Here is a 14,021-nt window from a genome sequence, read left to right as displayed (position 1 = left end):
CTTGAAACCTTGTGGCTCATTTTGCCTGGTGTAACACAATTGTTAGGCTTGCCTTCCAGATTCCTTGATAATGTAAACTAGCAAATTAAGACTTACCTTGAAAATAACCACATGCTATTCTACAATAGAGGTAGAATATTCCAAGAGTAGAACAAATAGAGGTAGTAACATTTTGCCATCTGGCAAAGCCACTAGGCCAGATGGATTCACTAACGACTTCTCTCAAGTATTTAATCAGACCTTACTGGAACACATGACTGGCATATTTAATTATCCTAAATTAACAGGACTTCTGCCAAATATAGCCCTCCATGCTTGAGTCATGCTCCTTGCTTAAAGAAGGAAAAAGAGATGGATAGCTTCAGAAAGCTGGGTTTCAAGTAGACCCCTTTCATTAGTGAAACTTCTTATTACCAGATTGTTGTGTTACAGTCTTAAGGCAGTATTTCTCCTTTTTCAAAGAATGAATTGTAAGACTAGCCATGCTGATCAAATCATTTTATCAATAACAATTAAATTTGATGAAAACATCTGGGAGTTGATAAATATGATATAGTTATCAGGCATCCCTTCCTGCTTCCTGCCTGTGGAAGATTTCTAAACCACCATATATTATCTTTTTTTTGCATAAGTTAATCAATTTTTATTTCTCTGTAAGTATTTTTTTTGTTTTTCTTTTTTAAATTTTTATATTTGTAGCAAAGCAATATTAACACACAAATAAAAAATTACAGAAGGCTTTATAATAAAAAACTTTCCCTGCCCCGCCCTTTCCCATCTGCAATCTACTCTCCCAAGGAACACTTTTAATTCTTATGACTCTTCTTTCTGATGGTTACCTCCACGTCTCAAAACAAAATGATTAATTGCTGTTTCTCGATTTATCCATTTTAGATATGATTGACTTCCTTTTAAAATACATGAGGATGTAGCTTACATATACTGTTCTTACATCACTTCCCTTCTCCTTCCCAAAGGGTGATTTAATTATTTTTAATTCCGTTAAGATTTACCTTTGTAGCTTTAAGTTATATTTTTATATCTTTATTTTTTGGGTCATCAACTATAGACAGTATCTCTTGGCTCCCAACTTTGCAGGATGAAGATATTAGTGACATGAATATTCTACTGAAGGCTCCAGGATTCTTTCACTCAGTATGTTTTTGAGATTCATCCAAGCTGCTGTGTATGTCAGTAGTTCATTCCTTTTTATTCCTGAGAACAATTCCATTGTATGAATATAAATAGTTCATTTATCCATTCACCTGTTGATGGACATTTGAGTTATTTCCAGTTTTTGGCTATTTATAAATAAAGTTGCTATGAACATTTTTATATGTCTTCATTTAGACATATTCTTTTCTTTCTCTTGGATAAATATCTAGGAGTGGAATGGCTAGGTCATATGGTTGATGTATGTTTAACTTTATCAGAAACTGCCAAACTACTTTCCTAAGTGATTTATCATTTTACATCCCATCAGCCGTGGATGTGCATTCCCGCTGTTCTGCATCCTCAGCGACACTTGGTATGGTCAGTCTTTTTCATTTTAGTTGTCTTTGACAATGTTCAAGTCTTTTAGCCATATTTTAAGTTGGGTTGTCTTCTTACTATTAAATGGTAAGCATTCTTTATATATTCTGGGTACAAGTTCTTTGTGAATTTTCTTAACCATTCTATGATTTGACTTTTCATTTTCCTAATGGTGCCCTTCAAAGAACAGAAGTTTTAATTTTGAAGTCCAACTTATCAATTTTTTTTTTTTTATGGCTCATGGTTTTTCTTTCTTCTCTAAGAAACTATTGTCTTTCAAAGGTCACAAAGGTTTTGTCGTGTGTTTTTTCTGTCAGTTGTATGGTTTTAGCTCTTACAGTTAGATCTCTGGTCATTTAAGATAATTTTTGTGAATGATGAGATGTAGTTGTTGAGGTAGTTTTTTCCATATGGAAGTCCAATTGTTCCAGCACTATTTATTGAAAGAATTATCCTTTCCCCTTGAGTCATCTTAACATCTTTGTTAGAAATCAATTGACCATATAAGTGTGAGTCTGTTTCTGGACTCAATTCTGTTCCAGCAATCTATATGTCTATCCTTATTCCAACACTCTACTGTCGTAATTCTGACTCCTTTAAAAGGGCTTCACACAGAACTTCCCCTTCTATTAACATTTTACTTGGATTTATTGATTTCAATAGTTGAGTCCAGATTCCCTCACTGTCAATCATGACTGGATTAGATTTCCCATCCTCTTACCTAGGATACTTTCTCCTTAGGATGACTTCTTTAGATAACAAATCCTGTCCATTTCACGTGGTTTTTACCAGTTTAACTCTCAGAGGGTAGTCTTATTTTTAAATTTTGGAGGTTAGTTCACAATAGCTCTCTATGTACTTGAGTTTTCCTGGCTTAGAATGTTAATCCTTAGGCATGAGGAGTAGATTTCACATGTTTGTTTTGAGCAGATCCTATCACATGGCAGTTAATTAGTAATAACCACCTCTATAGTGGTCACTGTGTTTTAAGCACTACTGTTTTAATCATTGCTTTAGGACTTATTAAATCCTCACAATAATACCTACCTTCTTTCCGGTAGGTACTGTTATTATTCTCATTTTATGGATGAAAAACTGAGGCACAGAGAGGTTGAGATGAAGGTGATTTGTGAGAAACTGTTGTATACCAGTAAGTAGAGGAGATATGCTTCAGTGATGTACTGATAACAGTTTAACAACAAGCTCTCCAAGAGAAAAAATGTATACATACATGTTCATAAGTTTGTTATAAATTTTACTGATATAAATGTGTTGCACACAATTTACAAAATAATAATAAAGTATATAATACACTTTATTGTAAATTCCATATAGGCAATCAATTCTCATAGAATGCATTCATTGATTTTTTTGCTGAACTCTTGTATCTATGGCCAACCTATAGTTGCACTTCAGCCATGATTTGACAAAATCAGATGATGAATAAATGCTTGATTACTAGCTGGTTCAGAAAAGAAGTCTCTCACATCGTTGATAAATAGGGATAGTTCTGAATGTTTGTTGATATTAATAAGAAAAATGAAACAACAAAGACATACATCAGAACTTTAATCATTTGCCACTGATGTGAGTGACTTCTTTGTTGAACTGGATACTACTTTTTGAATATTTTCTCAATTTTTTGTGTTATTCACACTGTAACAGCTACAGACCTGACACGCTTTTAAGTTTATTCTGCATTATTGACATTTTATCCTTCTATGTCTTAAGTCTAGATAGTCAACAAAATGATAAATTAAGCCCTGATTTGTAGCGTTTTTGATTTCCATGATGTAAATACTCCCACTATGGCTGATTTCAAACCACTAATGTGACATCATTGAGAACAGAGTTGGAAAGACATGTGCAGCTGCACATTGTTCTATAATATTTCTACCGTACAGATAGGATAGCAATTAATAACCTCAAGACTATAGTTAATAGGAAATTGTAGTAAAATAATTAAGAAGTGATGAGTTTTAGTATGTATTACCCTTGTTTTTAATATAATTTATTTAGTTGTTAGTTTATATAATTTAATTTTTAATGGCAGGCATGTTTAACAACTCATTCAGAGAACTGCTAAAATTTAACAATCAGTTCTTGCTGGTCAGTCCAAGCTGGTTCCAGCATGCCACTGCAGACTTTGATCCCAGGCAGGCAAACCGCTATGCTCTTAACCGCTCTTTTATGTGATATTGCTAGGATATAGTTCCATACCGATATAGGTATGGCAACACTCAGCATGCAAGATATGTTGCATTTCTTTATTTTTCCAAATCGCATTAATTCTCATTAGATGCACCACTCATCAAGTTGCTGAGAAGTCCAATTTGAGTGACCACTGCTCAACCATGGATTACACAGGTACCCTGGGGCTTGCACAGTTCAGGAACGTAGCAATGGACCCTGGTGGTCTGTCCACATTGCCATCACTTCCGTTTGTCTTGCCCACACCCGCCTGCAAGGCAGGGCCCTCTGCATGCTTTCAGATCCAATCACAGTCCCAGTGGTGGTACTCCAGTGCAAAGTGTGGCTCTGGGTACAAGGACTGGAGCACAGCCATCCCCTTCTGAGGCCTCACTACCTCCAGCCCACTCTTTTCAAAAAAGCCTTTGTTCCTCACAGGAGAACATCCACTGAGGTTAGGCCACTCCCTCTTCAGCCCAGAAAGCAGCAGCCTCCCCCTCTGCCCTCAAACAGTCCAGCCTAATCACTCTGATGCACTTATGCCTCCAACATCGGAAAAGTTCTCTCAGGGTTATCTTCAGGGAAGGGAGGGAGAAGGCTGTCACTCTTTCCCGGTGAGACTATTGAAAAAAAAGATACTAAGGTATAAATTTATTACTGAGAGAATCACTGAAGCAGCCTGGGCAACAATGAAATGAGGCTTTAAAGTCAGAATCATGAACGTTTTTTAAATGCTGCATTTGGAACATGTACTCAGATATAATTTTTTGCCTTCAAGAATCAAGAATGATTAGTGCTGATTAGTGTTTTCTGTTTAACCATATAAGCAAAGCTATCTCTTTCCACAGCCCTATTAATTCTCATCTTCTCCCCACACAACATACTTGCAAATCTTCCTGATCTCATCTGACATCAGAAAGACATGCTTTTGCCCTCCTGGCGTGCTGGAGAAACAAATCAATTCCTTCTCCTACATAGCGTGATGAAAGTCCTTCTCTGCAGTGCTTTCTATTGCTATGGCAACAGAAGATGGGATTTCCCAATGGAACTAGATTTATATATACACAAAGAAAAGCAGTTCTTTAAAAGCTGGATCCCTTTTTTGTTGCCGTGTATACAGTACAATGAGTGCAATAAACTGAGGACCAAGGGAAAAATAGAATGACACCAAACCTTTTTATGTGGGTATGGAATGAGACCTCCAATGTATCGAGATCCTCAGTGAAAGGGAGTCAATTTTAAAAATTTTATTATTGTGACATTGCTGAAGTAACTATAATAATTTGCAGAATTTGAAAAGTGCAAATTTTCTTAGAAAAGCAAAGAGATGGATTTATGGACCCTCAAATACCAGATAGACTTAAAATATAAGTAAGTAGTGTCAATGCTTCTGGTCACAGAAAGACTCACAATAGTAGGATGTGGTAAAGAAGACGATGAGAAGCCCAGAGTGGCACAGATATTTTGTGTAATGGTGGTACTTTCCACTTTGGTAATTTTCTCCGTGGAAGGACACAATACTTGGTCATTTCTGATGAAATCTTATCGGAAGGAATTAAGGGGTCATAATTCTTTCCATCATGGCCCCTTAATAGGATAAGGGGACCTCCCCTCCCTTAATCTGTTAGTTGGTCTAAAGACATTACTGTAGGGTAGCTTCTGAGACTCAGGGCACTTCTGTGGAAGGAGCAAAGAGCAGTTTTGAAGTATGCAGCAGGGGGTGGATTTGGTTTTATATGAAGAAAATATATATATACCTGTCATTTAAATGCTACTCAACTAAAATTCCAAAAGATGTTTTGGGATTAGATGAAAGCAGATCCTGCTCAACATGACTTTTCATGGAATTCTTGAGTTCCTAAATGCAGAGATGTGGAAAAAAGGGAATAGATACCTTGATGGTAGCTTTAACCTTCCTTATTAAATAAACGCTTCTGCAGCCGCACCATTACTGATACCTTATATTATGCTCTTGCAAATCCAGTGATTAAAATTTGTAGGGTCTCCCCCCCCCAAGGTTTAAAAACTGCTGTTGAAATGATATGAAAAATTTAAAATAAAAGTAAATGCCACTTGGCTGTGTTCTAAAAGATACATGGATACTGTCATTCTGTTACCCGGGTGAAAGGAGTTCTGGGAAGCTGATGGGAAAGTAATAAATGGCAAAGTGAATAAAGGCTGTTCTCTGTTCTTCCTGTTCTTGACGTGGACATGGATAAATAGGAACATTATGAGTCATTTTAAGCAATCATTTTGCATGCAAGCCAGAGAAGTGAGGTCAGAGACTCAGCTTTATAAGGAGAAATAGTTAACTTTGTTAATGTATTCAAATGGCAAAGGAGGAACCTGGATCAATGAGGTATCATGGGCTGGGAAGAGGTGACTTTACAGCATAAAGGAACTTCTAGCCAAAAAAAAAAAAATTTCTAGTGTAGACTTTTTAATAAATATGATAAATTTATGAGCTTTAGTATGAAGGAAAAGAACAATAATAACCAGAGTAAAAATCCTTCATAATGGGATGTTTTTGGGTCATACTGCTAATTGAGTAACTTAGACAATGATAAATTATTCTGAAGCCCTCTCTAAAGATTTGTTGAAAGCTGTCTATTTCATTTCCCCCCTCATTCAAGGAACTGAGAAAAGTCAGAAATCATGAAATTATAGTAAGAACGACAGCCTGGAACAGCAAATGTTTTTTATTCTGGGTGCTTGAGAACCCCAGGATCTACCAAGTGTCTCAAGCATTTTTAAATAGAAGCTATGATCACAGCAAAAGAGTGTTCATTTATATCTCTTGAAAATGTCTCTGGCCATTGGGGGAAATATGCTCATTCCTCTTCATTTTCCAGTTCCTAGCTGGAACCAGTTGCCTATGGCAGGGGGGAGAGGAAACAGGGCAGCCAGTGTTGTTGGCATCATTGGCTCCCTCTTCAGCAGCACTCTGTCAGTGCTTGCTCTGCCATGTGATGTTCCAGGAACTGTGTATAGAGTGATGGAAACAGCCCCTGCCCCCACAAAGCGTACAGTCCAGTCAAATCCTCTTCTTCATAGCCTTTAGGACTCCACACGTGGTGCTAACCTGAGGAGTCTCCTTGGTTTTCCCACTAAAACTGGGGGGAATTAAGGCCATTTTTTTCCCAGGATCAGACTCATAGGCTACAAACTCTCATGCTGTCAGGCTCTGTGAGTTATAAACCCAGTTGTCCAAGCAAAAAACATCTGTCAGCTTTGACAGGCTCAAGCTTTTCCCTAGCCTCAAACATCCCAAACCTTTCTCTCTCTCTCTCTTTCTCTTAAATATCACTTGACTCAGCCTCTGCGTCCCTTGTGTCCTTGTCTTACCTCACTCTCTCTCACTTAGTCCCTAACTGCCTTCCTGCCTCCTCTCCTAACACCCCTCACCCATCTGCCCTTCCCACTGTGCTTCTCTGCTGCTAGGGTTACCTTCCTAAAATATGAAACTATTCATGTTGTATCCTGCTAATAATTGTCAGGGGGCCCTAACTTCCTGGCATGCTTAAAAGGCTGCCCTGGCCGGCCTGACCCATCTCATTTCCTGCTGTTCCCTGCAAGACTTTAACTGTGGACATTGTCTTTTTACATGGATGCCTTTTGCACCTTGTCTTTCATATGAACTCATATCATCCCTAAAATCCTGGGTAGCCAGTCTCTCCATCCTCCATCTGTCTATGTCATTGTGTGTATATATATAGAGAGAGACATTTTGTTATTATTTGTTTACATGTCTGTCCTTCCTCTTAAGGTGGGCTTCTTGAAAGAGGGGCAATGTATTTTCTGTTTATGTATCTATAATGCTGTACCTGACATTTCACAATGAGCTAAAATATACCAGTTTGTCATAGGGTTTTCACAGACTGCTTCCATCCGCTTAGTTTAATGAGACAAATATGGCACTCCATAGTCTACTTGCAATTTTCTAGGACATCTAGATACCATCAAATACCGGAGATATTCCAGCAAAATCGAGATTGAGAGGGTCCTTTAATATCTTATTGGTCATCACTCACCAATCTGAATACTAAAGAGTTCTATAACCTTAAAAAGTTTTAAAGCCTCTAGCATTCACCTATTGTGCAAAAGGTGTTATCTTTTAATATTACTCCTTATAAAGATTTCTGAGGATATATATTCCAGCAAGCACTTGTTAGATGGCCGACTCAGATCTGGGGCACCCAGTTGTTTCTCATCCCAGGACTCCTCTGCTCGCCCAGGTAGTACTCCCGAGATCCTGTGACATCAAGTTTCCTCTTGGGACAGTGGTTGCGGCAGCAGCAGCACCTGGGGCCTGATTCGGCCATCCTCCGCACCACCCCTGATGCTCAGTGCCTCCCAACCCATCCTCTCCCAGCCTCTCCATCTGGACCCGCACTCACTCCCCACTACACAGCTGAAGCCACAGAGCACTCCCTGTGGACTCCAACTACACCCTCTTCATCTAAAAAGAAAAACAAAAACCTGATGAAGCACTTGGCCTTGACGATGTGAGAATGCAAGTGGAGCGGACCTCCAGCTTTGGAGGCAGCACCGGAACTGAGGACTGTGGTGGGGGTCGTTGGGAACTCCTGGGAAGACAGGCTGCTCTCCTGCACCAGGGTACAGGGGCCTGAGAGGGCCGGTACTCAGGGATCCTATGCAAAAGATGACTCTAGGTTTGTTGGGAGAACAGTGGAATGAGGGCCACTGTGACAGCCTACGGAGCTTTGTGGCTGCAGAATTTGGGGACCCCACATGGAGCCAGGGGAAAAGCTGACAATAGTTTGTTTTTGAAAGGCCCACTTTATCCACAGAGACATTATGGTTGTCACAATGCAAAGAGACAGATATATTGGTTGTATCTATCTGATGCCAGTTACACAAATGATGATGATAATGAAACGTATTGAGTGCTTACTCTGTGTCTGGTACTGTGCTAAATGGTCTATATTCTTTATGTTATCTGTTTTTATATAGTATCTCAATTTTATAGATGAGGAACCTGAGGCAAAAGAGATCAGGTAATATGTCCAAAGGCCCAGGGGTAGTAAGGGGCAGCCAATAGAGCATATGCTCTTATTAAATCATGCTGAACTTTGAAAAGGAAAAAAAATTCTACTTCTGTTAACTGTAAATAGATGCTGAAATTGGAAAGAAAAAACCCCTCCTTTTGTTATCATGGAAACAGAGTCATCTGCTAGTTTTTCATATAGGTAATGTGCTATTTTTTGTTTTTTAAAATTCCCAACACCTATTTTTATAAAGGCATAACTTGTTTACACAATGAATTTAAAACATTTGAGTAATTTCTCATCTAGGAAGAATAACATTTCTTCCTCTTGACTGCTACAGACTCCTTGAAATTCTAGTTGGTATTTGACAAAGTTTTATTTTGATTGGACTACAGAGGAAAAATGCTACATGAACCACAAGCATAGTAATTTGTAGTTCTCTTTGTGTCACAGCAATTTTTGTAAAATAGAAATTTTCGTTTAACATACACAATCTATGGCAACAGACACAGAAACAGCACTTGACTCTGGGACCCCCTCCATGCTTTGAAATCCTAATGGTATCCAGAGCTTCTGCAAGCAGACTTACTTAATTCTGAGAAGCGCACTTCCTCCTAGCTACAGCATTTTTTCTTCCAAATTAAAGTCAAAAGCTAACTTGAAAACTGAGTAATATTTTCAAAATCAGCAAGTAAATATCATGACATGAAGCAATTATAGGACCATATATAAGATATTTTAATCATAGAATTATGATCATAGTAGTGTCTGGTTTCAAAGTAACCAAGTGCCTAAGATCAGATGAAATTATTGTTAAACCTGTGCTAAGCCTGTCTTTGCCAAAGTTGAACAGTTTTATTTAGACCAATTGGGTAATTAATTACTTGGGGGACAGTTTAGACTCAGAGATCTCTTGACATTATCTTCTTAGATGATTAAGTGAGAAATAAATGTGGCTAAAAGATGATCAATGTTTTTCTTAACTTTTTTCAGTTGGAGGATGTGAAAAGAGGTCTTTTTGTTTTTCAGCCTTGCCTTACACCCAGATAAAACTCTTGTTGCAACTGGCCAAGTTGGGAAGGAGCCATATATATGTATATGGGATTCCTATAATGTCCAGACTGTGTCTATTCTTAAAGATGTCCATACACATGGAGTTGCCTGCCTGGCTTTCGACTCAGATGGACAGGTGTGTATCTTTTTCTGTTTCTCTTTTCTTTAATAACTTCTCACAAGTCACCTAGAATTATAGAGCCTACAGGCTCAAAGTCTATCAACGCTTGCTGTCTCCTCTTGGCAGCCTCCTAGAATCCTCAACTGTTTGATCCTTTTCCAAGCTTGGGCACTGACACTCAGCCCTGGATAGGCCTCAGTTTTGGTTCCCCAAGTCTCACGATCTGGTTAAAAAGTTTCCAGAAAGGAAGTCATGATAGGGTCCATCATGACTCAGCAATTCCCCTTTGTCTTCCATTGTTAGCTTCCTATTTGGAATAAGGATTGGACCAAACCTTTTTCACAGACCTCAAACCCTGAGCATCTCCTTGGTTCCCCTTGCTTTCAGAAGATAACATCACCTCCTAATAATTCACTGAGAAGATTCTCTTGGACTCTTTACCTTGAGGTCACTTCTAACTCCTTCTCCCTACCCACTCTCCCCAGTTCAAGCCGTGACTGATTCGTGTGTACTTATTAGTTTCTTCATAGCAACTCTAACATTCATCTTCTCCTTCCCATTCTTCTGCCACCATGCATGACAGTTTATGTAACCTCTTAACTGGTCTCCACACAATTTTTTGCTAATACATTTCACCAACTGAAAAAGGTGTCTGTGCATTGTTTAAAAACAACAAAAGCTGGAAGTACCCACGAATGAAGTCCTTGCTACGTAGCTGGGCATTCTAGGCTAACCAACTTTTCTAGCCTTCACTATCCCCTTGCAGTCAAATTGGACAAGTCAACAAGATTACTCTATGACACCTGCACTTTGGCACCTGTGGACCCGTTCTCATGCTGTCCTCTCTACCTCAAGTGCCTGACTTAACCTATTTGCTCCTTAAAGTGACTCATTCTTCCAAGACACTTCAAAGGGCTTCATGACGTCTTCCCAGTTCCCCCAACAATGTTCCTCTCTTTCTTTTGACTTCCAGCAACAGTCGGCAGAAAAGACTTGTTAATGTGTTATAGATATCAATTATATCTCATAAAAAATATGTTATAGAACAGGGAGTAGAAACTAGGAGGATCATTCCTGGCTTCCACTGCATTCACCTCCTTGCTAAGGCTGTGCCTTTTCCCCACAGCCTTCTCCATGTTCCTAGGCTACCTTCCTCTGTCTCTTTCACCCTCCGTATTTCTGCCAGTTAATTCCTTCAATACAATTTTTTGTGAATCTCAGAGTTAATTCTGTAAGTTCGTGGCATGGAAAGACCTGTGAAATTGTTCATAAAAGTTTGACCAAACTGAGAGTTCACCGGAAGTTCAGTGGATTTTAAGACTTGATCTGGTTTAAGTCACTTTTTAAGCAATTAACATTTACTTGGTGTTTTCTGTTATTTTGAGAGAGTAGTGATCATTAACTGTTCATTTTTCTTTCTATAACTAGATTCACTACGTATGTAGACTCCTGATATATACATTTTTGATTTTGCTATTCTGTAATCTCATCCAATTTAGTCAGGATAATGCATATATTCCATTGTATATTCACATCTAAAGAGAAATAGCTGGATAGTGACATTTGTGCAGACTTGTAGTTATTGAGTTCCTGACTAAATTGAATGAGTGTGTCAGAGTGAAGAAGCAAGTACAAGTGTACATTATGCTTAGATGTGTACTTATATGCACATTCTCTAATTTGATTTTGTTTTTCTAGCAAACATTCTTTTTCAAAATTTGTTCTGAAGCATCGCAAGAAAAATGTTATGTGGCAGAGGGAAATCCAGCTTTAATTTTTAGGTCTTTGTCCAATTATTTTGTGTTAGAATCCTAGCTATTCTCTCTTAGGTTCCATTTTGAAGGGTGAAGGTATGGACTGCATGGCACTTAACTGTCAATTGAGAAAAATAACCTCCTATTTGTTTGCCATGGTGAATTTCATGGCTTGTTGATGCCTGTTGCTTCAGGTCAGCCTTATTCCCTGGACAGTGTTCACTGGAATCGAGTGATATTTAGAAAATAACAAATGGCCCTTCACTTCACAAGCAACAAAAGGCAATAGAAATGTTTTCAGGTAGCTGTGGGGCCTCTCACTACAAAGGAACAAAATAGATTTCTTTTGTTTTTTTCTCAATCAAGAAATGTGGGTTTTACTTTAGTGTCCATGTGTATGTTAACTGCTTTTTCTATTTTTTTTTAAAAAAGCTGAATGGAATTCACCTACTTCAAATTTCTGTATATGGACCAAAATACAACCGTGTGTTATAATCATTGCTGGAACCCTAAATTAAAAATCACAACAAAGACCCCCTTTTCTTAAGGGCACATTTTAAAACCTCCAGCTATATAATTTTTGTACTAAATATTCCTAATGGAAGCCATCTTTAGTGAAGACACCTGAGTAATCCCTGCATAACAAAATATGTATACATTTAGCCACACATGGCTGTCTATCATTCTGTCATATGTCATACATATGCACACACATATACACACACACACACACACACACACTCAGATGTACTCGGTGAAATGCATAAGCTCAGATACTCTTAAGCTTGGGTAGTACTATGTTTTTAAAACCCTTTGACTTACATTATTTCACTGATCCACACAACAGTCCTACTAGGTAGACAGACAAATATTTTATACTCATTTTACAGATGAGAAAACTGAAATTTAAGGAGATTAATTAGTTTTCCAGGGGCTGGCTACTCTCAAAGTCAAAAAAAGAGCCAAATCTACTTGCTCCCAGTCCAGACCTCTATCTGTTACACAGTGCTGTTTTCTTAGAGGTGGTGTGCTGCTGGAATCTGATTTTGGTGTTCCTAACACTGGACACTTTTGATTTTGTGTATACTTGTATGTGTTGAATTTTCTTTTCCCTTTGAGGACAAGTTCTGATCTGAACCCAAAGAATTTAGACTGAGAGATGAAGTACCAGATTACTTTTATTAAAATTATGTATCCTTCTTAATCACTTTCAATGTTTATGAAATTATGAAAATTAAGAAGAATGAAAATAAGGTTTACTTCTGAGATTTCTTCTCTATGCATTTGTTAAACCCTTTAATTTTAGAAGTTTGGTCATACTTTTAGACTATAGAATCCTAGACTCTCTTAAATCTCGCACTAAGATCTTAAATGTAAAAATCTGAATACTGCCTTCAAGTTCTGTTCCTGTGATTTCCACTGATTAACCAGAGACTTCATCAGACTTTGCATGTTTCCTATGCTTAAGAAGGACAAATGAGTTGTAGTTTTCAGGTTTTTGAAATTTCAGGATGTGTTAATGGAAGTCATCTACTGTGATATCTTTAGTTTTTGCTTTAAGATGGATTTTGAGAAATCATTTTTTTCATGAGAAGTTCAATGCTTGGCCCATAGTAGGTAATCAATAACCATTTGTTGAAAGAAGGCGTGGATAATAGGAAATCTTCCCATCATTTTCAGCTACTAAATATGGTTCTTATTCTTAGCGTTTAGCCTCTGTGGGATTGGATGCCAAAAACACAGTCTGCATTTGGGACTGGAGGAAGGGAAAACTTCTGGCCTCAGCCACCGGCCACTCTGATCGGGTAAGAAGAACTTGTTGGATCAAGCCATGCAGATTTCATAACTGGGGGGCAATTGTGATATAGCTTCTCATAGTTGTAATATTTTTAAAAGTAAATTTGCCACTTGTAAATTTTTCCTACACATTGAACTTTAAAAACTTACTGTTTTTAAAAATTAATTTCTGATTAATAGCTATGTTGGCATGAGCTCTTCTGGTGGTCAGATGCTTTATTTAAATTGTTAGTGCTTTTCATAGGTGAAGCAAATTTTTGATACTATCATTTAGCTTCTTCATAAAGCCAAAATAGAATTGAATTTGAAATTATATGTAAAATTTAGATGTATTCATTAGGCGATGGAAATCGTTGTTAGAAAATAATATTCACAAAATGTTTACAAGTGTATGCATTTGAATTTCAAATGAATGTAGTGACAATTTTGTGATTCTTTGTTATATTTGAAACATCGAATGTAAACTGTGGCTTGCTTATCATACATACTGAAGTCAGTGTGATCCGATATGATAATTCCATGTAGTCAGAGCTGGCAAGATAGGAAATGAAGATGACATATGCA

At 37.8% G+C, this 14,021-nt stretch overlaps 1 protein-coding gene across 5 annotated transcripts in view; it reads left to right on the top strand.

Annotated features, from left to right (window-relative positions):
* The window catches only part of EML6 (EMAP like 6), a 279,682-nt gene that overhangs the window by 83,318 nt on the left and 182,343 nt on the right, over positions 1-14,021 (top strand). For all 5 annotated transcript variants that reach the window (XR_011426055.1, XR_011426056.1, XM_023619097.2 and 2 more), the window contains exons 2-3: positions 9,762-9,921; positions 13,367-13,465. Coding sequence is in view for 3 of the 5 variants with exons in the window: in XM_023619097.2 (XP_023474865.1) it covers positions 9,762-9,921; positions 13,367-13,465 (259 nt within the window). In the remaining 2 variants the exon portion in view is untranslated. The remainder of the gene's footprint in view (positions 1-9,761; positions 9,922-13,366; positions 13,466-14,021) is intronic.

This window comes from Equus caballus, chromosome 15 (assembly GCF_041296265.1).
Source record: "Equus caballus isolate H_3958 breed thoroughbred chromosome 15, TB-T2T, whole genome shotgun sequence".
In the NCBI taxonomy this organism is placed as follows: Eukaryota; Metazoa; Chordata; class Mammalia; order Perissodactyla; family Equidae; genus Equus; species Equus caballus.
The sequence above is the reverse complement of the archived record's forward strand: the minus strand, read 5'-3'. Positions and strand labels throughout refer to the sequence as shown.